The 25,442-nt window shown below is 57.4% G+C and overlaps 3 protein-coding genes across 12 annotated transcripts; 2 read left to right on the plus strand and 1 right to left on the minus strand.

The window, feature by feature from the left end:
- Nucleotides 1–1,895: 1,895 nt before the first annotated feature.
- ACHE (acetylcholinesterase (Yt blood group)) lies at nucleotides 1,896–9,146 on the plus strand. 5 transcript variants are annotated; one of them, XM_073012732.1, is made up of 5 exons: nucleotides 1,896–2,329; nucleotides 4,649–5,739; nucleotides 6,079–6,563; nucleotides 7,584–7,753; nucleotides 8,587–9,145. In XM_073012732.1, exons 1-5 carry the CDS (start codon nucleotides 2,152–2,154, stop codon nucleotides 8,706–8,708), a joined length of 2,046 nt encoding a protein of 681 aa, XP_072868833.1. In that variant the 5' UTR covers nucleotides 1,896–2,151; the 3' UTR covers nucleotides 8,709–9,145. The 5 variants fall into 5 exon arrangements, with proteins under 5 accessions (XP_072868833.1, XP_008016688.2, XP_008016687.2 ...); XM_008018497.3 differs by lacking the exon at nucleotides 1,896–2,329 and adding an exon at nucleotides 2,957–3,087 and having other exon boundaries at nucleotides 7,834–9,146; XM_008018496.3 differs by lacking the exons at nucleotides 1,896–2,329; nucleotides 8,587–9,145 and adding exons at nucleotides 2,957–3,087; nucleotides 7,834–8,527 and having other exon boundaries at nucleotides 4,652–5,739.
- A 95-nt stretch (nucleotides 9,147–9,241) lies between these two features.
- On the plus strand, nucleotides 9,242–10,276 carry UFSP1 (UFM1 specific peptidase 1). The gene has a single exon (XM_008018501.3). The coding sequence runs from the start codon at nucleotides 9,726–9,728 to the stop codon at nucleotides 10,152–10,154; it is 429 nt and encodes a 142-aa protein (XP_008016692.2). The 5' UTR covers nucleotides 9,242–9,725; the 3' UTR covers nucleotides 10,155–10,276.
- A 54-nt stretch (nucleotides 10,277–10,330) lies between these two features.
- Nucleotides 10,331–25,261, minus strand: SRRT (serrate, RNA effector molecule). 6 transcript variants are annotated; one of them, XM_037990444.2, is made up of 20 exons: nucleotides 23,809–25,261; nucleotides 23,421–23,560; nucleotides 17,593–17,721; nucleotides 17,198–17,344; nucleotides 16,758–16,946; nucleotides 14,772–14,941; nucleotides 14,469–14,653; nucleotides 14,195–14,293; nucleotides 13,993–14,110; nucleotides 13,665–13,822; nucleotides 13,273–13,334; nucleotides 13,094–13,172; nucleotides 12,598–12,786; nucleotides 12,062–12,235; nucleotides 11,830–11,983; nucleotides 11,517–11,710; nucleotides 11,163–11,319; nucleotides 10,882–10,983; nucleotides 10,645–10,771; nucleotides 10,331–10,519 (listed from the first exon to the last, which is right to left on the minus strand). In XM_037990444.2, the coding sequence occupies exons 2-20, from the start codon at nucleotides 23,540–23,542 to the stop codon at nucleotides 10,444–10,446; spliced, it is 2,631 nt and encodes an 876-aa protein (XP_037846372.1). In that variant the 5' UTR covers nucleotides 23,543–23,560; nucleotides 23,809–25,261; the 3' UTR covers nucleotides 10,331–10,443. The 6 variants fall into 6 exon arrangements, with proteins under 6 accessions (XP_037846372.1, XP_008016697.1, XP_008016696.1 ...); XM_008018506.3 differs by having other exon boundaries at nucleotides 10,645–10,750; nucleotides 10,882–10,971; nucleotides 23,809–24,534; XM_008018505.3 differs by having other exon boundaries at nucleotides 10,645–10,750; nucleotides 23,809–24,533.
- Between the last annotated feature and the right edge of the window lie 181 nt (nucleotides 25,262–25,442).

Below are 25,442 nucleotides of genomic sequence, written 5' to 3' on the forward strand. Positions count from 1 at the left end.
AATCCCAGTACTTTGGGAGGCTGTGGCAGGAGGAGCACCTGAGGTCAGGAGACTGAGACCAGCCTGGCCAACATGGTGAAACCCCACCCTGCTAAAAATATAAAAATTAGCCAGGCGTGGTGGCAGGTGCCTCTAGTCCCAACTACTCAGGAGGTAGGGACAGGAGAATCCTTGAGCCCAGGAGGCAGAGGTTGCAGCGAGCTGAGATGCCGCCATTACACTCTAGCCTGGGCAACAGAGCGAGACTCTGTCTAATAAAAAATAAATAAATAAATAAAAATTGGGGCCGGGCGCGGTGGCTCAAGCCTGTAATCCCAGCACTTTGAGAGGCCGAGAGGGGCGGATCACGAGGTCAGGAGATCGAGACCATCCTGGCTAACATGGTGAAACCCCGTTTCTACTAAAAAATACAAAAAAAACTAGCCGGGCACGGTGGCGGGCGCCTGTAGTCCCAGCTACTCCGGAGGCTGAGGCAGGAGAATGGCGTAAACCCGGGAGGCAGAGCTTGCAGTGAGCTGAGATCCGGCCACTGCACTCCAGCCTGGGCGACAGAGCGAGACTCCGTCTCAAAAAAAAAAAAAAAAAAATTGGGGCTTCCTGCCAAGGTGGGAGACAGAGATAAAAGAGGGGTAGGGGAATTCTCTGAATTGGCGGAACTGGTAGTAGAAACAAGGCTGATTCGTGGATAAAAAGAAATGGTGACAGAAGAAATGGGAAAAATCAAGAACATCCCTGCAGTGACAGCTATTGAGGGTGGGGTCCTAGAGGATGCTGGGGAGTTTACTATGCTAGACTACGTAGGGAAAGGCCTCCTGGCTTGACAGGTTAGGTGCCTGTGTTGACAAAGGTTGCTGAGAGCTCAAGGCGAAAAGAGGGATAGTTCCAGGAAATGATAACCCTGGTGATAAACTGTCCCTGCCCTCCCTATCTTCATTGTACAGGCCTAGAAACTTGTGACGACAGAGGTTAGGTGACACCTGCGTGGCACAGTTTGTCTGCAGGGTGATAGGGCAAGCTTTTATCACTAGCAGGGTCAAAATTCCCTAAAGCCTCAGGACTTGGGCAGGCCTCAGCACACTCGTTCATAGTTTGTTTCCACCATTTCATTTTTTTGCTGAGAAGGGAGTCTCGCTATGTTGTCCAGGCTGGTCTCCAACTCCTGGACTGAGGCGATCCTCCCGCCTCAGCCTCCCAGAGTGCTGGGATTACAGGCACTGCACTAGGGGCCGCACCCGGCCCCATCATTTTAATGATTCATAATTACCACGCTTAGAAACCTGCCTCAGATCCATTCCCCCCGCAGCAACACCCACCGTCCATTCTCCTGTCCCCTGCACCCATGCACAGCCCTTACACCTGATCTTCAGGGATCTCAACTAGGGCACACGGTCTGGCCAGTGGGGAGCCTTCAACTAGTGCGGCTAGGACGCTGAAGGCCGGATGCAGGGAGCCTCGGTGTCCAGGCAGGAGATCTGGGGTTGCCTGAGCTTGGGGCGGGGAGAGCCGGAGACAGTGGGCACAGATGCCGAGGGGTTCATCTCCCCAACACCCCCAACCCAGCTCAGTCTCCGAGGCCCAAGCGGCTGCTTTTTGCGCCACCTGGCGGCCGTCTCCAGCGAGCAGAGTGCGAGTGTCCGTGCCTGCGGGACCCGGTTCCCGTGGGGCTAGCGGGCGTGGGGCGCGCCCAGCTTGGAAAGCCGGGAACCGCGCGGCCCAGGGACGGGCAAGACTCCGGATTCAACCCCTGCGAGGGCCCGATACCCAGCGCTCGCGGTCCCAAGCGGCGGCGCACGCGTTCCCGGGGCGCTGCGGGGCGCGAGGCAGCCAGAGCGAGCGTGCGCGCACGCGCCCATCCCACGCCTCGCCCCGCACCGCCGCGCGCGCGCACGCACGCCCCGACGCTGGCCTGCGCCGACCGCTCTCCCACGCGGGGGCCTGGGGGTTCCCCAGCCCGCAGCCTCCGGAAAGCGGGCGCCGCGCGGTATTGCCGCCTGCACCTCGGGCGAGGGGACCCTGCTGCAGCAGCCGTGTCCACACGGGTGACCTCCTGGAGGGCGGGGCGGGGGGCAATCTGCGCGGGTCAGGCCCCTTGGAGCAGGCTAGGGGCGCCCGGGCCAGGCCGCTCCCACCTGCCAGCAGTGCGGCCAATGAATGCTAGGCCTGGTGATGTCATGCCCCGACCGGACCCTGGTGACGAAAGTCCGAGGTCACCCGTCAGGGAACCAGCGCAGACCCACCCGCGGGGATTCCAGAAGTTTCCACTGCCACCGCGGAGTGCGGCCTCGACCCGCAGCCTTGCGCGTGCCACCACGCTGGCCTGCCTTCTCAGGTGTCCCCGAGTCACCCTTTCCTCCCCCCGGGAGTCTCCTGTCTCCATGCCCCCCCACCTCATTTCCACTCGCGATCCCATGTTTACATGTCCATTCCCACAGGTGTCCCTTCATCCCCAGGAGTGTCCCACGTCACCATTTCTGCACCAGTGCCACCTGGACCCCTAACAGGACGGTCCTCGGCCACACTCCCACATGCCTCTCCAACCATGCCACCCCTGTCTCTGTCGTGGCCGTGGATGCATGGCCCCTTGGCCTTGCGCTAACTTCCCCAGCCTCGAGCGAGACCGTCGGGGTGTCCAAGTGTGTCCGTCCGTCTGTGAAAGTCGGTCCCTGCGTTTGTCTGTGCCTGTCGCTGCATGAGGTCGTCCGTCTGCGCGTGTCTGTCTCCACGGGCTTCTGTCCGTCTGTCTGTCACGTGGGTGTCTGCTCCGCCGCTGCAGGTCTTTGGGTCGCGTCTGTCACTGCGCGTCTGTCGTCGGTCGGCGTCTGGCACTGGAGTGCGTCTGGGCCCCGGGGTCTCCGGGTCTCGGCTCCGAGGGAGGGAGAGAGAGGGGAGGTGGCCGCCCGGGGAAGCGGGGAGGGGCGGGGGCGGAGACAGTGGGCGGGGGCGGGCGGGGGCGCTGTGCAGCCCGCAGGGGGTGTGTGCGGGGGGCCGGAGGCGGCGGCTGTCAGAGTCGGCTCAGCCTGCGCCGGGGAACATCGGCCGCCTCCAGCTCCCGGCGCGGCCCGGCCCGGCCCGGCTTGGCCGCCTCAGGTGAGTCTCCCTCCCCGCCCGGGACACTCCTTCCGGCCCGCGTCCGGGGCACCGTGCGCTCCCCGAGGGGTCCAGGCCCCCCTAACGGGACGGCTCCCGCGTCGCCGGGCCTGCCCAGCGCCGCCCTCCGCTGCCCCGCACTCGTCCGGAACTCTTCCCCGGCTGCTTCACACTCACCGACGCCCACGCAGGAGCCCAAGCCCGCGGGGACCGCCGCCGCCTCTGCGCTCCGATTCCCGCGGGGACCCCCGAGCGCCCTTTCCCCGATCGCTCCCTAGTCCGGGGCCACTGGAAGACACCTCCTGATTGGGGCGGTACCCGAACTACGCAGGTTCCCGGCGCCGGGCCGGGCACCCCCATCCACAGGGCCGCAAGCCCAGCGCCCCTGCGCAGCGCCCCGCAGAGGCCCCCTCCCAGGCCCAGGACGCCCCCTCCTGCGGAGACTCCATCTATTTTTTGGGAAGGGGAGGCTCAGCGGAAGCCCCGAGTTATAATTAGAGCCACTTGGGTTTCCTAGTTAATCTCCAGCAGCATCACCACCCCCAGCTCAGGACAGTGGGGGCTGGGCGAGGGGTGACCGGCGGGAGAGGGGGGAGTTCCCACCCGGGGAATTTTGATCCTTTGGCTGGAGATGCCGGAACCGTAACAGCTGCTGCCCCCAAAATAGCGCCCCCGCCCCTGCAGCCGGGGATCTCCGGAGCCCCGGGAACACAAGCGTCCCGGCTCGCCCTTCAGGCGGCTCTGCAAGGCCCTTGAGCCCCCAGTCCCCCACCCCAACTTCCCGGCTCCCGGTTCCCGGCTCGGGGTGGGGAGCGCCGACCTTTTCTCGGTCTCTACTGCCCTCCGCCGGCGGCGGCGTGCACGGCAGCTTCAGACGGATGGGGGGCTCTCGAGTCCTGGGGGACACGGGAGCCTGGCTAGCCTGTTTGCTGGGGCTGGGCTGGGAGCGTGCGCAGCTGATGGGAACCCGCGGGCATCAGTGCTCGGTGCTAGACATTGGATGAGATGGGGCAGGGTTGGGTGGGGAGTGGACTAGGCAGGATTTGGGGGACCCCGGGACCTAAGGCTTCCACACCCTGAATGCCCAGCCCACCGTCCCCCAGGGCCCCGGGCCTGGCCAACGCAGGAGAGCGGGGCTGCGCCTTCAGGCTGCAGCAAGCTCCCCCAGCGGCGCCGCCCGTCCGTGAGGCCGCGCCCCTGTCGGGTGGCCTGTGTGTGGACTGAGGCCTCTGGTGCCCGCACTGCACGAGCTGGGCTCGGCCCAGTTCCGGGAAGAGGTGAGGGCGGTGGACCCCTGGGGGGTAGAGAGGGTACTCCTCTCTGTTCCCTTCATTTGTCTGGATGGGGGTGTCTGCCTGATCTCTGTCCCCTCCTGCCCGATGGCCTGTGTCCTTGTCTCTGCCTGTCTCCTTCCCTCCCTCCCTCCCTGTCTCCCCTCATCTTTGCCAACCTGCCCCACCTCCTCTGCAGCTGAGCGATAACCCTTGGGCCGACCATGTCCTAATCTCCTCCCTCCTGGCTTCTCCACCGACCTTTCACCCTTTCCCTTTCTTTCTCCCAGCAGACACCGCCTGCCCTGCAGCCATGAGGCCCCCGCAGTGTCCCCTGCACACGCCTTCCCTGGCTTCCCCACTCCTTCTCCTCCTTCTCTGGCTCCTGGGAGGAGGAGTGGGGGCTGAGGGCCGGGAGGATGCAGAGCTGCTGGTGACTGTGCGTGGGGGCCGGCTGCGGGGCATTCGTCTGAAGACCCCCGGGGGCCCCGTCTCTGCTTTCCTGGGCATCCCCTTTGCGGAGCCACCCACGGGACCTCGTCGCTTTCTGCCACCGGAGCCCAAGCAGCCTTGGTCAGGGGTGGTAGATGCTACAACCTTCCAGAGTGTCTGCTACCAGTATGTGGACACCTTATACCCAGGTTTTGAGGGCACCGAGATGTGGAACCCCAACCGTGAGCTGAGCGAGGACTGCCTCTACCTCAACGTGTGGACACCATACCCCCGGCCTACATCCCCCACCCCTGTCCTCGTCTGGATCTATGGGGGTGGCTTCTACAGTGGGGCCTCCTCCTTAGACGTCTATGATGGCCGCTTCTTGGTACAGGCCGAGAGGACTGTGCTGGTGTCCATGAACTACCGGGTGGGAGCCTTTGGCTTCCTGGCCCTGCCCGGGAGCCGAGAGGCCCCGGGCAATGTGGGTCTCCTGGATCAGAGGCTGGCCCTGCAGTGGGTGCAGGAGAACGTGGCAGCCTTCGGGGGGGACCCGACATCAGTGACGCTGTTTGGGGAGAGCGCGGGTGCTGCCTCAGTGGGCATGCATCTGCTGTCCCCGCCCAGCCGGGGTCTGTTCCACAGGGCTGTGCTACAAAGCGGTGCCCCCAATGGACCCTGGGCCACGGTGGGCATGGGAGAGGCCCGCCGCAGGGCCACACAGCTGGCCCACCTTGTGGGCTGTCCCCCGGGCGGCACTGGTGGGAATGACACAGAGCTAGTAGCCTGCCTTCGGACACGACCAGCGCAGGTCCTGGTGAACAACGAATGGCATGTGCTGCCTCAAGAAAGCGTCTTCCGGTTCTCCTTCGTACCGGTGGTAGATGGAGACTTCCTCAGTGACACCCCAGAGGCCCTTATCAACGCGGGAGACTTCCATGGCCTGCAGGTAACTAGTGGGGGTGAAGCTGGCTCCTCTGGGTCCCAACAGTCCCTCCCCTCCCCACAGGGACCCAAGCATGAGGGCTTCTCTAGACCCATTCCCAGAAGTCCCAGAAGTCCTCCCTGAGGGCTCAGATCCCAGGGTGGTCGGCAGGGCAGACAGGAAGGCCTCCATGGGTCTGTTTTCTGTTTCTCTGAGTCCCTCCCCCGATCTCGTCCTCTCTCTGTCCATGGTTCCAGGTCTGTAACTGTTCATCTCTCTGGCTCTTTGTCTGTCCATCTGTTTCTGTCTACTTGTCTGTCTGTGCCTGTCCCTCCATCCCACCCCGCTCTCCCTCACCCCCAGGTGCTGGTGGGTGTGGTGAAGGATGAGGGCTCATATTTTCTGGTTTACGGGGCCCCAGGCTTCAGCAAAGACAACGAGTCTCTCATCAGCCGGGCCGAGTTCCTGGCCGGGGTGCGGGTCGGGGTCCCCCAGGTAAGTGACCTGGCAGCCGAGGCTGTGGTCCTGCATTACACAGACTGGCTGCATCCCGAGGACCCGGCACGCCTGAGGGAGGCCCTGAGCGATGTGGTGGGCGACCACAATGTCGTGTGCCCCGTGGCCCAGCTGGCTGGGCGATTGGCTGCCCAGGGTGCCCGGGTCTACGCCTACGTCTTCGAACACCGTGCCTCCACGCTCTCCTGGCCCCTGTGGATGGGGGTGCCCCACGGCTACGAGATCGAGTTCATCTTTGGGATCCCCCTGGACCCCTCTCGAAACTACACCGCGGAGGAGAAAATCTTCGCCCAGCGACTGATGCGATACTGGGCCAACTTCGCCCGCACAGGGTCAGCAGTGCAGAGGGAGAGGAGGCTGGGGAGGACAGGAGTCGGGGGTGGGGAGACACACACAAAGAGGCAGACACACAGAGACAGAAAGGACGGGTGGGACAGGGGCAGGATAGGACAGCCAGAGAGGGACATGCTCACAAAGGAGATAAAAGGAGAAAGCAAAAGAAAGGAGACAGAGTAGGCAGAGGGGGTCTTGCAGAGACAGACAGAGGCAAAGAAAAGTGAGGAAGAGACGAGATAGACACGGAGGGGGTGGGCACAGTGGCTCACCCCTGTAATCGCAGCCCTTTGGGAGGCCAAGGTGGGAGGATCCCTTGAGGCCAGGAGTTTGAGACCAGACTGGACAACATAACAAGACCCCGACTCTTAAAAAGAAAAAAAAAAAAAATACAAAACTTAGCCAGGTATGGTGGCTCGTGCCTGTAGTCCCAGCTACTTGGGAAGCTGAGGCAGGAGGATTGCTTGAGCCTGGGAGGTTGAGGCTGCAGTGAGCTATGACGGTGCCACTGCACTCCAGCCTGAGCGACCCTATCTCTAGGAAAAAAAAAAAAAAAAAAAAGACGGCAGACCAAGACAAAGCAGTTGGAGCTGGATTAAACCAAACCAGTGATGATTCACTAGCAGTGACACATTCTCTCACACACACACCTGTTTACCTGGATCAAGAAGAGGACAATGAAATGTAGCATCAGATGGTTGTTGTTAAAAAATGTGATGTTTGTAGACATAGGACCCGTCCTGGTTATTTAGGAAGGGCTTAAGACATCCTAGCCATTTTTTTAGTGCGAGAAACAAAGATGGAACAGAAAAGCTGAGGGAAACGGAGAGGAGACGGAGCATAGGAGGAAGGGAAGACCCCATGACCGGGCGCACTGGAGAAGGGAAAGAAGTGACTTGGTCGTGGGAGGGAGGGGACGGGATCTCTGGGGCTCTCCGCAGAGCTGAAGAGTCCGGGTCCCGTGGGGTTGGGGTCCGCCTCCTCCCACTGCCCGTCTGAGCCTTCCCTTCCTTCCGCAGGGACCCCAATGAGCCCCGAGACCCCAAGGGCCCGCAATGGCCCCCGTACACGGCGGGGGCTCAGCAGTACGTGAGTCTGGACCTGCGGCCGCTGGAGGTGCGGCGGGGGCTGCGCGCCCAGGCCTGCGCCTTCTGGAACCGTTTCCTCCCCAAATTGCTCAGCGCCACCGGTACGCAGGGGCCAGCGGGCAGCGGCTGGGAGGAGGGGAGTGGGAGCTGGCCAGGTGTAACCCCTCTCTTCTCCCCCTAGCCTCGGAGGCTCCCAGCACCTGCCCAGGCTTCACCCATGGGGAGGCTGCTCCGAGGCCCGGCCTCCCCCTGCCCCTCCTCCTCCTCCACCAGCTTCTCCTCCTCCTCCTCTCCCACCTCCTGCGGCTGTCACCACGGCCTCTTCCCCTACGGCCACAGGGGCCCCTCCTCTAATGAGTGGTCGGACAGTGGGGAAGGGCCCCACTCAGGGATCTCAGACCCAGTGCCCCCTCCCTCCTCAAACCAAGAGACTCACACTGGACAGGGCAGGAGGAAGGGACCGTGCCTCCCACCCTTCTCAGGGACCCCCACGCTTTTGTTGTTTGAATGGAAATGGAAAAGCCAGTATTCTTTTATAAAATTATCTTTTGGAACCTGAGCCTGACATTGGGGGGGAGAGGGAGGCCCTGGGCTGGGTAGCACCCCCCATTGGGGCTATAACGGTCAACCATTTCTGTCTCTTCTTTTTCCCCCAACCTCCCCCTCCTGTCCCCTCTGTTCCCCTGTCTTCCGGTCATTCTTTTCTCCTCCTCTCTCCTTCCTGCTGTCCTTCTCTGGCCCCGCCTCTGCCCTCATCCTCCCTCTCGTCTTTCGCACATTCTCCTGATCCTCTTTGCCACCGTCTCACGTGGTCGCCTGCATTTCTCCGTGCGTCCTCCCTGCACTCATGCCCCCACCCACCCGCCCAAATGTCCGATCCCCGACCTTCTTCGTACCGTCCTCCCCCCCGCCTCGCCGGGCGCCCTGGCCGCAGACACGCTCGACGAGGCGGAGCGCCAGTGGAAGGCCGAGTTCCACCGCTGGAGCTCCTACATGGTGCACTGGAAGAACCAGTTCGACCACTACAGCAAGCAGGATCGCTGCTCAGACCTGTGACCCCGGCGGGACCCCCAAGTCCCCCGCTCCGCCCGGCCTCCTAGCTGTATATACTATTTATTTCAGGGCTGGGCTATAACACAGAGGAGCCCCAGACCCTGCCCATCCCCACCCCACCCCCGACGTCCCCCGGGGCTCCCGGTCCTCTGCATGTCTCGGACTGAGCTCCCTCCCCCGCGGTGCCTTCGCCCCTCTGGGCTGCCAATAAACTGTTACAGCCACGGGAGTGTGCGCAACTAGGGAGCTAGGGGTAGGGGCAGAACGCCGGAATCACGGGGACCGAGTCTATGCAGGAGCGGGGCTGCAGGTCAAGAAATAGGCGAGCTCCGAGGCGGCCCCAAGGCGCCTGCTCATTCCAGCGAACGCCAATCCCCCGCCCTGCCCCCCCGGGCGGAGCTCGCGCCTGCGCAATGAGGCCCGCGGGTCGGCAGGCTGGCACGGCGGAGGGGCGGAGGGGCGGAGGGGCGGAGGGGCGGAGGGGCGGAGGGGCGGAGGGGCGGAGGGGCGGAGGGGCGGAGCGGCGGGGAGGGGCGGAGCGGCGGGGAGGGGCGGAGCGGCGGAGCGCGGCGGAGCATTGTGGGAGCCCCTGGGTCGATGCCGTTAGGTGGTTGCCGCTTGCTGCCTGCAGTGATCAACGAGGCCGGGGGAGCGCGTCCCCAGCCTGCGCGCCAGTCCTGCGGCAGCTGACCAAAGACCCGGAGCCGAAAGGAAGTGTTGGGGCCTGAGGTCGCTCTGCGCCGCTAGGAGGACGCTGTGCCTGGCCTGGGACCTCCGCTCCCGCCCACCGCCCTGGAGCTGCTGAGGGACGTCCACGTGGGCCTGCCTCCGCCGAGCCGCGGCCCTGCCCGCCTGGCGCTGCTCTCCGGCCACTACCTCTACTACCACTACGGCTGCGACGGCCTAGACGACCGCGGTTGGGGCTGCGGCTACCGCACTCTGCAGACGCTGTGCTCGTGGCCGGAGGGCCAGCCCACAGGCGTACCCGGACTGGCTGCCGTGCAGGCGGCCCTGGAGGACATGGGCGACAAGCCCCCCGGCTTCCGGGGCTCCCGGGACTGGATCGGCTGCGTGGAGGCCAGCCTCTGCCTCGCTCACTTCGGAGGGCCCCAGGGGCGCCTCTGCCACGTACCCCGGGGAGCGGGGCTGCACGGGGAGCTGGAGAAGCTTTACTCCCACTTCGCAGGGGGCGGGGGCCCAGTCATGGTTGGAGGAGACGCGGATGCCAGGTCTAAGGCCTTGCTGGGAATCTGCATCGGGTCAGGCACGGAAGCCTATGTCCTGGTATTGGACCCTCACTACTGGGGCGCTCCAAAAAGCCCCAGTGAACTACAAGCTGCTGGGTGGGTGGGCTGGCAAGAGGTGAGTGCAGCCTTTGACCCCAACTCCTTCTACAACCTGTGCTTGACCAGCCTTAGCTCCCAGCAGCAGCAGCACACCTTGGACTGAGGGCAAAGTTACAGAACTGAGATTCTCGGGTCCCAGACATGCACCTTTGTACCTCCCACTGGTGTCCCTGCAGAGCCTGGCGCTTTTGACATCAATAATAAAAGTGGCAGGGCTGAGCAACACCTCAGGAGTTACTGTGGAAGGATGGGGGAGGTATGTAACACGAGAGTCAGGAACCCTGTGGAAGTGCTTTTATTGGCAGTAAGGCTGATCGTACAAAAAATTCTCAGAGCTGGATGGGACAAGGTAGTCACGAGTATGGATACAGGAGTGAGGAACGGTGGACGGCTCAAAAGAAATCAACATCGTCTGGGGCATCCAGGTCCCGATATTCCACAATGGCCCTTGGGTCTCCACGAACCATCCTGTGAGATGAGAGGTAAAGGATGAGAGCTGGGGGCTCCCAAAAGGGAGTTTGCAGGCAGCAACAAAGCTTGGGTGTCTGCCCTCCTTACCTGTTGCGACGTTTCACATCTGCCCTCCTCCTTACCTGTTGCGAGGTTTCCCAGGATAACCTCCCTGGCCTCGGAAGGCATCGTAGTTCCCTCGACCAGCACCATATGGGGCGTGGGGGTATGGAGGGCCTCCTGTGGGGACTGCAGGGCGGACAGCACCAGCTATGACAGAGATTAGTGTTGAGTTGCAAAACTATGTCCTCAACTCCATCCTCTGTTTCCTCCCAACGCCACACACTCACCAAGCCCCTTCATCTCCCTCCTGTACTTACCTCCGTAGCCCAAGATCGGGGGCCGGGGCTGACCGTAGGGCATCAGGCCCTGGGGAGTCTGGTGTGGGTAGGGGAGTCCTGGGGTTAAACCTGGGGGGAGTACAACACGGACAGGGACATGAATTACTGCGGGGGCGGGAGGGGGATGGGTACAATTGACTTCTAGGGCTATGCCCTGAGGATGGGGCAGAAACTTCTCGGGGTGACATGTTAAAGAGAAACGGGAGTCCGTGGGTAATCAAGGGAGAGGGGACATGCGACCTTCATGGATCGTATCTTACTCTGGGCAGGGCCAGGTGGTTGGGCTGGCTTGATCTCAGGCAGAGCTGGGCGCTTGGCATCAGTGAGGAAGTTGTTAAAAAACGCCACCTCCTTTTTCACTTCCTCAATTTTCTCTGCATGCTTGTTGAAGATATGTTTGCGCACAAACTCAGGACCCTGGGTGGAGAGAGGAGAGGGGTCAGGACAGCCAGGTAATGGTTGCCTCGCTCCCAGGCCTGACCTGGAAGGATTTCCAGCTCCCACCTGCCAGTCCAGTGAGCAGTTCCCCCACCCCTGCCCAGGCCTTTAGGGGGCTTCCTGTCTCAACCCCACCTCCCACCGCTGTAGCACGGCCATTCTCCAACATCCCAGACCTTGAATTTCTTGCCACTGAGAGGACACAGCCACTTATCCTTGCCCAGTTCCTGCGTGTTGGAGGTGACGAACTTCTCCACTTCCTGCTCTGGGTCTTTGCGCCCCATCTTCTGGGCCTCTTCCTCTGAGAGCGACTCCCGCACACTCAGCAATGGCGTGAGCTTCTCCTCAAACGTCTTTTGCCACTCCAGCACTGTGGTTTGGGAACAGAGAAAGGAAGGTTGGGAAGGGAGCCGGAAGGAAGGATGATGGCAAGGGGCTGGAGGACCGAGGCCAGGGGCAGCCGGCGACAAAGGGGAACCTGGAGCTCACCTTCCCCGTGACTGATGCGGTTGGGTGGCATGGGCCCCCGAACGTGGATGATGCCACAGCGATTGGGCATCTCGTCCTCGTTGGGGTACTCACAGGTGTTGTAATAATCCAAGGAATGCACGATGCGCAGGTAAAGGAGGAGCTTGTCCAAGACCTAAGGGAAATGAGTGCGAGTGCTCAGCTCCTGCCCTCACCACCTGAGCCCCCACGTGCCCCGTGCTGCCACTGGCACCTTGATCAACTTTTCATCCCGCTCCACGTTGATCTCTGCCGGGTTCCCTTCCTTAGGAGGCTCCTCAGGAGGGGCGCCCCCGCTGCTCCCCAGCAGCTCCTCCTCCTCAGCGCTCACTTCCTCGATCAGGTAGTCGGTGATATTCTTCAAGATGGGGTTTTGTGAGGGCAGGCTCTGGTGGGAGGAAGACAGGCAAGTAAGGCAGAGAAAGACCTTCAGGGGAGGTGGTAACCTGAGACCTTCTACAAGTGAAAGAGCAGTGAGGGAACAAGAGTTCACCGGACATAACTGGCGCCTTTTGCCCCCTTGAGATTTGTCTTCATTTTAGCTTTTGTTCCACCCCAGCCACAAATGATCACTAGCATCCCCCCGTTCTGCTGGAAGCTGGAGAAGATGCTACCCACACAGGGAGGGACAAATGAGTGAGCAGGCAAGTGGGTGCAAGGGGTTAAGGCTATAGATAGGTGAGGTCAGAGGTGCCCACAGCAGAGGCACCATCAGCTGCTTCTGACAAAGTCCTTTGGGGAGTCACTGACCGTTGGCAGGGGAGGCGTCCCTGGTTCCGAGGCCCAAAGCTGGGTCCTGTCGTCCAGCGTGTGGATCAGCTTGGCCGCCAGCTTGATGTCGTTGCGCACAATCTGCTTGTGCTGGGTGATGCCATTGATATTGCGAACGCGCCGGGTCAGGTCCCTGTTCACACCAGGGCTCAGCTCGCACTCCCGGAGCTGGAGGGCAGACGTCATTGGAAGCTTATCCCACTTACCCCACTTGCCGGAGAAGTAGCAGCTCTAAGACCCTCCCCTCTTGAGCACCAGCGATTATCAGACTGCAAGCTCCCTGGGGACGCGGACCACATAGGTCCTGTCCATGGTAATAGCTCTAGAGCCTTGCCCAGAGACAATGTAGGCAGATAACACAGTCAAAGAGGATGCAGAACAACCGGCCTATCAGACGAACAAAGTCATGCAGAGGTCCTGCGGGGCACAGAGAGCCTCCCTTCCTCTTCCCCACAGTCCCACCCGCAGCACTCACACGGATGTTCTGCAGGTTCCAACAGATCTCTTTAATGTTAACACTGCGGTCGAAGGTCACCCAGCCACGACGGAAAAACCTACACAAGAAAGAAAATGTTAGCACAGTCAAGCAAGGGACTTGGTGTTGGCCATTAACATTCCCCTGCATTTTTCCCTCCAACACAACGAGTTGCTCACCTCCTCTCTGGCTGGGGCTCTGAGAGCGCCACCCGCATAAAGCCTGGGTACCTTTTACAAAGCTGCAAGAAGCAGAAAACCAGCCCCATGTAGTGACTCAAGGATTCACTCACTTCTTCCTCCAATCCCCCACTGTCCTCAGAACCCTAGGACTAACTGCTTTGTCATTCTTCCCATCCTTGGGCAGGGAAAAACCACTAAAGGGCTTCAAACACCAGCACCTGAAAGCCAATGGCGTGATCAGGACTAGTCCTCAGAGGCCATGGGCCCTGGGGAAGGGGCCTCCCTAACAGGTGAAACGGGGGCATCTGTCACAGGCAGGGCCCCACTGCCTTCCCTCTGCCCTCCACTTCTCCATCAGCCCTGCCCCGACTCCATGGGTCCCCACTCACGGAGATGATCTCAGCCCGGGAGATGTTGGGCGCAATGTTGCGCATGAAGAGGGAGCAGGTCTTATGCAGCGGCCGTGGCTTGCACTCCAGCCCGGCGGCATCCTTGGGCTTCTCCCATTCTTCTTCCTTGGGCTTCTCCTTCTCCTTGAGCGCTTCTTCTGGGCAGGAAGGGGTAGGAAGGAGTTGGTGCATTTTTATTACTGATTTTGATGGGGAGGATAGAGAAGCTTTCCCCTAAAAGCCACCCTCCCTCCCACATCAATGTCACCAACCGCTCACCTCCCCACCCACATTAGAATGCACTTTAGAAGCAGAAAAGAAACCCTACCGGCCTCCTCCTTCTCCTCCTCAGCCTGGCCGCTCTCTGACTCCGACTCGGACTCCGACACACTGCCCTCATCAAAGCTGTCGTCCCCGCTGTGCTTCCGGTTCCGCTTCTTGCTACTCTGAGCAAGCCACAGCGGAGGGGACCAGTCAGTGCGCCAGGACCCCAGCAACAACGCTCTGACCCCAGGTCACAGACACCTCACCTTTTTGGCTTCTTTCTCAGAGTCTTCTTTCTTCTCTTCCTTGTCCCCGTCACCCTCCGACTTCTTCGTTTTGTCATCATTAGAACTGTCATTCTCGGACTATGGGAAGAGACCACCACTGGGGATGTCAAACCTCCCCTTCCACCTTTATCAGAGGGCCCCCACCCCGACAGCTGAGGCCACAGGTTCATTTTCCCCACCCCTCCCAGAACACAGCCCCGCACTTGTAGCTCCTTTGGACCCCGAGGCAGCACTAGAGGCCCGGCGCTCGGACCTGCTTGCCGTCTTCCTTCTTCTCATCCTTGTCGTTCGTTTTACGCTCCCCGTCCCCAAGGCCTGCTCCAGCCCGTCCTTCCTCTTTCTTGCCAGGCTCCCCAGGCTTTCCTGCCTGTTCCTCCTCCTCCTCCTGCTCCAGGATACGGAGATCATTCTCTGTGCCTCCTTCCATCTTAATCACAGCTACCAACAAAGGGAACAGAGTTCACAACCCCAGGGCCCTGGCTCCTGTCAACCCATGTCTGCCTGGTCCCCAGATACACCCACCCCAAATGCCTGCCACCCCTCCAAATCCACACACCTGCATCCAGCATCTTGACGATGGCATCAGCTTTGTCTATGTCCAGGAGAAGATTATCAAACCAGCCAGTCTCCATGAGGGACAGGAAGACCCTCAGACGGTTTTGCAGGCCCCCCCGGGCCTCCTGCCGACGCTTCCCCACCTCATCTGGGTGGTACTTAGACCGAAACCTGGGAACGAAGCAGGGGAGGGAAAGACAAAACAATTACTGGAAGCCAAAGCCAGGATGTGGGAAGGGGCCCAGGAAAGACAGGGCATAGCCCCCATCCTCTCACACCCACAAAAGGTCATCAAAACAGAGAGATTAGGGGATAGGGTTACACTAGAACCACCCAACACCCCAAAAGGAACCAGAAGTTGTGCTCTGAGAAGATCTGGGGGAAAACCAGGAACTAAGAGCTCTGGATTTGGGAAGACCAATGACTACAGGGGGACGCCAGGGTTGGAGAGGCAGATTTACCACTTTAAGTCTCTGGGAAACACTAACTAGTCAAAAGGTGTCATTTCCCAAAGCTTCAGAGAGGAAGGCTCAGGAAATAGCAGGCCCTGAAGAACCTCCCTCTCCTCACCAACCCCAAACTGCAGTCATTCAAAAACTGCTCCCGCCAACTCCCTCCACCCCAAGGTGGAAGACAGAGGGGGCCAGATAGCAAAAGCCCAGAGGCCTTTCTCCACCCGTGGGAAGATAAGCAAGACGGTGAAGGGACAGGAAAGACCGAAGGGAGAGACTGGAGTGCCCTTTAGAGCCTCAGGTCCTGCCCACAGGGGAGAGAGAGGAGAGGGCTGGAAGGTCAGGGAGGAAAAGAAAAATAAAACATTTCAAATAGGACCTCAGGGGGAAAACAGAAGAAATGAGGAGTATGAGGAAAAGGGGAAAGGGAGGAAAGGGGAAAGTGTGAGAAAGTCCCCCAAAACAAAGGGAAAAACTAAAGAGAGAGAAACTGAAAAAACCAACAGGGCGGAAGGCAGTGTTAGGCAGGGAGCAAGAACAGGGACAGAGAAGAATGAAGGTGCGTGAGAGATTAGGACAAAGACACAGAGCAATTTGAGAGGGGACAGCGAAGACAGAACAGAACCACGAGTGGGGCGGAGGAGGAAAGGAAAGCCGCAGGCATCACCTCCAGGATCTTTACCTTGGCCGCTTGGTCAAACAGAGCTCAAGATTTAACTAGCGGCGCCCAGGGCCCATGCTGGCTGGTGGGCCACCGGCTGGCTCCTGGCTGGGCGCCCGGCCGAAATGCCCTGCCCCGCGGGACTCCGCAGTGGGGCCTGACTGGCTAGCTGCCTGAGCAATCACATTCAGCTAAACCGCTGCATTGTGCACAGCAGTGCCCTGCCTGTCTGCCTGGCCGGGCCGCGCAGCTCAGCCCAGGGGCTCATGTATGGGCTGGGTATGGTGGGGGTGGAGGTGGGTTTGCTCCGAGCTCCGTCGATGAGCGGGTGTAGTTCCCAGTTCTGGCTCTTTTCAAGGAGGAGGAGCAGAAAGAGGATGAGGAGGAGGAGGAGCAGGAAGGGGGGAAAAGATGGTTGATTAAAATTAAAACATCCACAAAAGGAAAAAAAAATTAAAATTCTTTTTCTGTCAAATGACCCTGAGATCTTTGCTTTTCCTGTCTGGATTCACTCGTCGCTTTAGGAGGACGCCACAGCCACACGGGGTCCTGGTGATCAGGGATGACAATGACCCAACACCAGCAAGTGGGAAGCGGCCTGTTTGCTGCCCCAAGGGGCCAGGTGGCTCTGGCCTGCTGCCTGGAGGTGTCCCACTCTCTGAGGACAGCAGGACAGGAGATAGGGCAGGGCGGGGGCCGTGGCAGTCGCTGAAGTGAGGGGGAGACCCCATCAGCCAATGCTGTCATACTTCCCGACCCCCACCCCCAGAAAGTTCCGGACAGGGGAAACTGGGAAGAGGACAGGGCCACGGCTCCACCAGTGGGGCCAGGGGGACATGCCAGGGCAGAGATCCAGGGAAGCCGGGGCACTCACCACTCCTCATCTTTGTGCGCCAGGAAGAAATCCTGCATCTGCTGCCTCCGGAAATCCAGCTTATAGTCATTATAGCGCTTGACGGCCTCCGTCTCATCCACCGAGTCATCCAGGGAGAGGAGAAACTCCTTGAAGGTCTTCATCACAGGCGGCGGCACACCCAGGTCGATCTCTGCGATGCTGCCCAGCCTGGAGGGGACCCCGGTCAGAAAGGCTTGGTTGTTGGGGAAGGGTTGGAGGCTACGGGGGCCAAAGTAGCCAGGTGCCCCCCTCCTTTGCCCACCATGGACATCACCCCAAACCCCAACAGCTACTACCCCCATCCCAGGGACATGTCTCTGTGGGCCTGACCCACTCCCTGGCTTCAGCCATAGCCTTCAGCAACCTCATCCATCCCCCATGCCTACCAACCCCCTTCTCCCAAAAAGCCCGGCCCTTACCTGGCCTGGATAGGCAGGACATGGTGCTGCATGATGTGGACGTCGGGGTGGCCCCAGGGCTGAGGGGGGCCATAAGTTGGGCCCCCACCACCCCCAGCATAGGGCATCTCATAGCCACTGTGGTATGGGTCAGAGCTGTGCTCATCCCTGAGGGTGGGGGACACAAAAGTAAGGCAGAGAAGGGAGTCACCTCCCCAGAGCATGAAGGAGGACAGACAGACAGGGGTACACACAGCATGGTCTCCCAGACAAGGGTTTCAAGGGACAAAGAAACGATGGGTGATGGGAAGTTGAGACAAGGAAATGACAAAGATTTAGGCACAGGTGAGGGGAGAAAGGGGAGGCCCAGGTGGAACTGAGGTGAAGGGGAGGAGAGGGAAACCGCTCCATCTCACCAGTCTCGCCTCATGCGCTTCTGTGGCGGGCTGAGTTCATGGCGAGGTGGCGAGAAGCGCTCTCGCCGATTCCGGTCATAGTCCCGATATTCACCCCGACTACGGCGCTCACGGCCACGGTCCCACTCTCTGGAGGTAAGAACAAGTAACAAAGATTAAAGGTCGGGCACGGTGGTTCATGCCTGTAATCCAAGCACTTTGAGAGGCCGAGGCAGAAGATCACTTGAGGCCAGTTCAAGACCAACCTGGGCAATAGTGAGACCCCATCCCTATAAAACATTTTTTAGGCCGGGCGCGGTGGCGCAAGCCTGTAATCCCAGCACTCTGGGAGGCTGAGACAGGCGGATCACGAGGTCAGGAGATCGAGACCATCCTGGCTAACCCAGTGAAACCCCGTCTCTACTAAAAAATACAAAAAACTAGCTGGGCGAGGGGGCGGTCACCTGTAGTCCCGGCTACTTGGGAGGCTGAGGCAGGAGAATGGCGTAAACCCGGGAGGCGGAGCTTGCAGTGAGCTAAGATCCGGCCACTGCACTCCAGCCTGGGCGACAGAGTGAGTCTCAAAAAAAAAAAAAAAAATTTTTATTTTTTAAAAAGGTAACAATAATTAAAGATACAGCTGGATATGCCATAGCCACGCTCCTTAAACAGGCCCTTCCTGCACCCTGAGATACCAAACTAAAAAGCCTACAATTATAAAACTTCACTCCTAACAGAAAAAGATTTTTCTCTAGTCGGGGCAAGCCACTGCACTCCAGCCTTGGCAATAGAGACCCTGTCTCAAAACAAAACAAAACAAAGATTCTTGTCTAACTCCATGAGTTCAGCCAATACCCAAGAACTGATGGTTCTCCAACTGTTCTCTCAGCCTGGCCTTCCGCCTGAGCTCCAGACCCACATGAATCGCCCCTGCTACAGGCCCGCTCACGCGCAGGAGGTCGGGGCTGCGGCAGGCTTCCATTGCACCAGTGCATTCAGCCCGGGTGACAGAGGGAGACCCTGTCTCTAAAAATAAAAAGAACTTCCTTAAAATCATCCCCCACTAGAAGTCCATCACCCCCTCAAATTCAACCTGTCAGAATCAAGCCTTTTTGGCTGGGGACGGTGGCTCACGCCTGTAATCCCAGCACTTTGGGAGGCGGAGACAGGTGGATCACGAGGTCAGGAGATTGAGACCATCCTGGCTAACACGGTGAAACCCCGTCTCTACTAAAAACACAAAAAAAATTAGCCGGTTGTGGTGGTGGGCACCCTTAGTCCCATCTACTCAGGAGGCTGAGGCAGGAGAATGGCGTGAACCTGGGAGGCGGAGCTTGCAGTGAGCCGAGATCGCACCACTGCACTCCAGCCTGAGCAACAGGGCAAGACTCCGTCCCAAAAAACAAAAAAAAACCAGAATCAATCCTATTCATCCCACCATTATGGGCCCAAATGTCTTTTCCTCCCCCGACTCCCCACTCTGCTGTAACGGAACAGCATCTCTCCCCAGCTGTCATTCACTACCCTCACCGCTAATTACTGCTCCTGCTAATCCCCTGCCTCAAAGCCTATCAAAGCTGTCCCACACTCTGCCATCCCCACACAACCTGTGCTAGTCCTTGTCTTTGTCCAGTGTGGCTCCTGCAGCCCTGGCTGCCCACCTGCTTCTGGTCTCTCGCTCCTGTCTCCCCACTGGCAGGCAGACCTTCCTCAAACACAAGTCTCATCACATCACACCCTTACTTCAATGCCAGTAAGCAACACTGTTGTTTTAACTTGGGCTCCTGGCTGTCACTCCAGCCTCTCGACCAGCCTCCCCACCAGTCACCAACCTCCCAACCAGTCACCCAGCCTCCCCCATCCTCATCTTCTTCTTCTTTTTTTTTTTTGTTTTGGAGACAGTCTCACTCTGTTGCTCAGGCTGGAGTGCAGTAGCGCAATCTCACTCTCGGCTCACTACAGCCTCCGCCTCCTGGGCTCAAGCAATTCTCCTGCCTCGGCCCCTTAATACTCTTAAAAATGACTGAGGACATCAAAGAGTTTCTGCTTATGTGGGTTACATCTATCAATACTTACTATATTCAAAATTAAAACAAAACATTCCAAAACCTTCATTTTTAAATTACACAGTAAGATGAAATAGATCACGTTTTTATGAAAAGTGATTATTTTCCAGAAAAATTCTGGTGAGAAAAAGTGGCGTTGTTTTTACATTGTCACCAATCTCTCCAAGTTCTGGCTTTGTAGAGGATAGCTTCTACGCTGAAATCTGTTGAGATACTCTGTTCTATTTGAAAAATGAGGCAGGCTGGGCATGGTGGCTCACATCTGTAATGAATGCTAGCACTTTGGAAGGCCAAAGCAGGTGGATTGCCTGAGCCCAGGAGTTCAAGACCAGGCTGGGGCAACATGGTGAAACCACCTTTCTACTAAAAATACAGAAATTAGCTGGCTGGCTAGAAGTGGTGGCTCAAGCCTGTAATCCCAGCACTCTGGGAGGCCAACGCGGGCAGATCACTTGAGGTCAGAAGTTTGAGACCAGTCTGGCCAACATGGCAAAACCCTGTCTCTGCTAAATACACAAAAATTAGCCAGGCGTGGTGGCAGACACCTGTAATCCCAACTACTTGGGAGGCTGAGGCGGGAGAATCGCTTGAACCCAGGAGGCAGAGGTTGCAGTGAGCCCAGATCATGCTACTATACTCTAGCCTGGGCAACAGAGTGAGACTCCATCTCAAAAAAAAGAAAAAAAAAAAGAAAGAAAAAAAATTAGCTGGGTGTGGTGGCATACACTTGTAGTCCCAACTAATCAGGAGGCTGAGATGGGAGGATCACCTGAGCCTGGGGAAGTCAAGGCTGCAGTGATCCATGGCCATGATTGTGCCACTGCACTCCAACCTGGGCAACAGAGTAACACCCCGTTTAAAAAAAAAAAAAAAAACAGATAATCAGGCCTCACACTAATAAGGAGTTGAAAAAGCCTCTTCAGATTAACTGTAGACATTCATTTTGAATACTACCCAAAATTCAACAAGAAATAGGTTCTTTTTTATCTTTTCTTTATGCTACCTTGTCCAAGACGGAAGTAGTTTCTCACAGGCTAGTTAGAACCTTCAATCTGAAATAGTATCAGTGAATATTTCTTTCTCTGCTACATTAAAATGCACTCTTCTATCTTGCCCTTTGAATGGACTTTGATACGTCTCACACAATATCAATATGTATGCATCAGCATCACTGCCTATCTCACCAAAAAAGTCTTTACTTAACGGGAAGCTGTCAAGCTCACATTAGTAGACAGAAGTTTTCCAAAATTTTAATTTCCTTTTTTTTTTTAGACAGGGTATTTCTCTGTCTGCACTCCAAGCTGGAGTGCAGTGGTGCAATCAAGGCTCACTCCCACCTCGACCTCCCAGGCTCAAGCCATCCTCCCGCCTCAGCCTCCTGAGTAGCTAGGACTACAGGCATGTGCCACCACCCCCAGCTAATTTTTGTATTTTTTTGTACCGCCAGGTTTCACCACATTGCCCAGGTTGTTCTCAAATTCCTGGGCTCAAGCAATCCACCCACCTTCTCCTCCCAAAGTGTTGGTATTACAGGCATGAGCCACTGCGTCGGCCCAAAATTTTAATTTTCACTGGAAAGTTCTACTTCATCACTGGCAACAAATACTGACAGCTTACACTGAAGTAACAGGTTCTCAGTTCATTTTCAAGATGTCTGCCAAATACCCAAGTATGAACAATCACTGTTTGTCATTCATTCAAGTAAAAATAACGTCCCATAGAAAAAAGCTGTTAGTTCAGCTCACTCAATCACATGCATACTCTTGCTCAAGAAAACTAATGCAGGCCTGTAATCCTAGCACTTTGAGAGGCCGAAGCAGGTAGATCACTTGAGGTCAGAAGTCCCAGCTACTCGAGAGGCTGAGGCAGGAGAAGCGCCTGAACCCGGGGGGTGGAGGCTGCAGTGAGCTGAGATTGCACCACTGCACTCCAGCCTGGGTAACAGAGAGAGATTTTATGTCAAAAACAAAGACGTACAGTCGAGTCCAATTTAATCAAATTAAATGTTTTACTCTTTCATCAAGAACCATTGATAGAACTGGCATTTTTTTTTTTTTTTTGAGACGTAGTCTTGCTCTGTCGCCAGGCGGGAGTGCAGTGGTACGATCTTGGCTCACTGCAACCTCTGCCTCCCAGGTTCAAGTGATCCTCCTGTCTCAGCCTCCCGAGTAGCTGGGACTACATGCACGTACCACCGCGCCTGGCTAACTTTTTCTATTTTTAGTAGAGATGGGGTTTCACAATGTTGGCCAGGATGGTCTCCATCTCTTGACCTCATGATCTGCCCGTCTTGGCCTCCCAAAGTACTGGGATTACAGGTACAAGCCACCGCACCCAGCTGGCTTTTTTTGTTTTTTTAACTCTTTGCTGTCACTGCCTTGATGTTTGCTAAAGCATCAGCAGTGTTACCCACCACTGCTATGGCACCATCAGTGGAAATGGCAATAATATGTAAACATTACCACAAAAAATAATTTTAACCTCAGAGACTCCCTATGGTCTGCGGACATCCTGAGAAACAGGACTCTAACCAAACTAGAATATGCTAAAAGCACACATTATGTCCACAACTCCAAGCTGTTCGTGTCACTCGTGTCTGGGGAATTCCCACTTATCTTTCTAAGTCTAGCTAAGTGTCACTTTCCAGTGGGTCCCTGACACACCACCTCCAGCACCGCTCCCCTCCTTTAGAGATCTGTTCCCTTAATGCTTACCCTCTTCATAACTTCTGCTATGTATACTCATTTATAGAATACATCCATGGCCATTCTGAACCCCCAGGCCAAGCCCACACTGTAACATCCTAAGGTCAATAACCACATCTTATAATCAATTAATCCAATCAGCACCATCCAATGAACTCTGAGATTTTAGGCAAAACAGTGACAAGAAACCTAATCATATATTGTCAGGGAAATAGTCTGACAACCTCTTCAGTCAGATCAACTCTGTATTATTATTTTTCTGAAGCAATCTTCCTAAAATATAATTTACAACCTGGGCAACAGAGCAAGACTCTGTCTCTACAAAAAATAATTTTAGACCAGGTACTGTGGCTCACGCCTGTAATCCCAGCACTTTGGGAGGCTAAGCCGGGTGAATCACCTCAAGTCAGGAGTTCCAAACCAGCCTGGCCAACATGGTGAAACCCTGCCTCTACTAAAAATACAAAAATTAGCCAGGCGTGGTAGCGGGTGCCTGCAATCCCAGCTACTCGGGAGGCTGAGGCAGGAGAATTACTTGAACCCCAGAGGCGGATGCTGCAGTGAACCAAGATTGCGCCACTGCACTCCAGGATAGCCGACAGAGCGAGACTCTGTCTCGAAATAATAACAATAATAATTTTTAAAAGTTAGCCAGGCGTGACGGCCTCCCCCTGTACTCCCAACTTCTCAGGAGGCTGAGGCAGGAGGATCGGTTGAGCCCAGGAGGTGGAAGCTGCTATGACTGCACCAATGCACTCCAGCCAGGGCAGAACAAGACCCCATCTCCATAACAAAACAAAAAAGAAACAAAAAAGCACGTTTTTCGTGCATGTATAAACAGTGCTGCTTCATTCTCAAACTCTTAGCTCTGTTGCTCTGATCTGCAGAAAATTTCAAAAACCAAGCCACACAGCTAGTTACTTGGCCAACAACAAATAGGCTAAACAACAGCAAACGATCCAATGAGCCATTTCATAGGGTTCGCCCTCATAAAAATTACAAGGGGGAAAAAGAAAAGCGACGCGGGTGGAGTGAAACGGCATGAAATGGAGACAAGATGAAGTTAAAAACGGCTCACCTGTCATTCCAATCGTCCCCTCGACGTCTTTCATCTCTCTCGCGGGAACGGTCGTAGTCGCTGCGCTCTCTTCTGAACTTGTCTCTGCGCCTTCGATCGTACTCGTCATCACTGTCACCCATGGCGCGGTCTGAGGGGGCCTGGGGACCGGAGAGGGGCGGTCAGGGTGGTGCAAAAGGGCAAGCAGAGGAAGAGATCGTCCCTCGCGGGCACCTCGCCCGCTTCCCTCCCGCCAAGGCCAGCCCTCCGCTACCCACACCATCCTGGGCCTCAGGACGCGGCTCCAACGCTTCCTTCCACTCGCCCTGAGGGTCTCCCAGCACGACCCCGTGGCCCCCGGTTCCTCTCCCGCCCCAGCGGGGCCCCCCAGGCTCCTCCCCTCCCCCACCTGGGAGCGGCCGCGGCCGTTGGACTCGCGCTCGGACGGGCTGGATTTCAGGGCGACCTGGGCCGCGGGCGCGCGACGAGGACGACGAGGAGGGCGAAACGAAGACGGAGCTCTTGGTTACAGGGCCGAAGAGAGGGGAACAAAAGTGGGACAACCAAGGATGGGCGGTAGCGAGCGCGGCCCGCGTTGCGCCTGCGTCACCCACGCCTCCGAGGCACAAAGCTCCCCCCTCGCGGCCCGAACTGGAACTAACGAACCGAGCGCGATGGGCGGGGAAAGCAGGGCGTGACGGGAAAGGGGCGGGGTTCTCGCAAGTCTCGCGCGGTTTTTCGAGACGAGAATGGCTCGAGTTTTAGGAACTACGGGAGCTCGGCTGGGCCAAGCGCGGCCTCGGGGGCCGAAGGCGCCCTGTGGGCGCGAAGGGAGAGCTTCCGAGGGCCGAAGTCGAGGATCGCGCGACCCCGGATGTGTGGGGGGTCTGAGCCAGTTCTCATCCAGCCGTGTTCCCCCTACGGGCCTCCTGACCTCACCGGGGGAGGTTTCGTCCTCTTCTCGGGCAGGACGTGGACTTGGGAAGCGCGTTTAGGGGATGGAAGATGGAAGCAACCATTTTAAAGCATCGTCTCCCACCATTTTCTGCTCCAAATATCCAGCCAAAATTGGGTGCCACAGTGCGCACTAAATGCAAAGTCCGCCATTCCTGATCTTCCTCGACAAAGACGCCCCATCTTTAAGGAAAATTGGTAGATCTCAGTTTTAACGCCAGTCAGTACTTGGATGATATAGGCTGTAAGTTAAGGCCCGAAACAGAGTATGGACCGCCCACATTCAGTGGACTGCCACGCCCGGGAGTAACACGAAGGCCCCTCTCAGAATTGAGTGTGAGACCTAATAGGAAGGCCAGCTGAGGTGACTCACGCCTGCAGTCCCAGCGCTTTGGGAGGCCGAGGTGGGAGGATCACTTGAGCCCAGGAGTTGAAGACCTGCGTGGGCAACATAGCAAGACCCCTTTACAGAATATTCAGGGCCAGGCACAGTGGCTCACACCTGTGATCCCAGCACTTGGGAAGGTTGAGGAGGGAGGACTTGAGCCCAAGAGTTCAGGCCTAGCCTGGGCAACATAGCAAGATCCCATCTATGCACAAAAAAATAATAACTGGGCTTGGTAGGATGCCCCTGTAGTCCTAGCTACTGGGGAGGCTAAGCCAGGAGGACTGTTTGAGCCGAGGAGTTCAGGGCTGCCTTGAATTTCACCACTGCACTCTAGCCTGGGGAACAGAGTGAGACCCTGTCTCAAAATACATATAGGAAATCTTGCCGCCTCCCTGAGGCATGCTTGCTCCCAGCACTGAGAGGTGGGTAGTGACATTACAAGAGTTGTCAAAAAAAACTGGACCTGAGCCAAAAAGACCCAGGTTCCACCATTTAAGAACCATGCAATCTGGGGGAGTCACTCTCCTCTGGCATCCTCACATGTAAAAATGCAGACAGTGGCCGGGCGCGGTGGCTCATGCCTGTAATCCCAACACTTTGGGAGGCCGAAGCGGGCAGATCACTTGAGGTCAGGAGTTTGAGACCAGCCTGACCAACATGGTGAAACTCCATCTCTACCAAAAATACAAAAATTGGCTGGG

The sequence above is a fragment of the Chlorocebus sabaeus genome, chromosome 28 (genome assembly GCF_047675955.1).
Source record: "Chlorocebus sabaeus isolate Y175 chromosome 28, mChlSab1.0.hap1, whole genome shotgun sequence".
Classification (NCBI taxonomy): domain Eukaryota; kingdom Metazoa; phylum Chordata; class Mammalia; order Primates; family Cercopithecidae; genus Chlorocebus; species Chlorocebus sabaeus.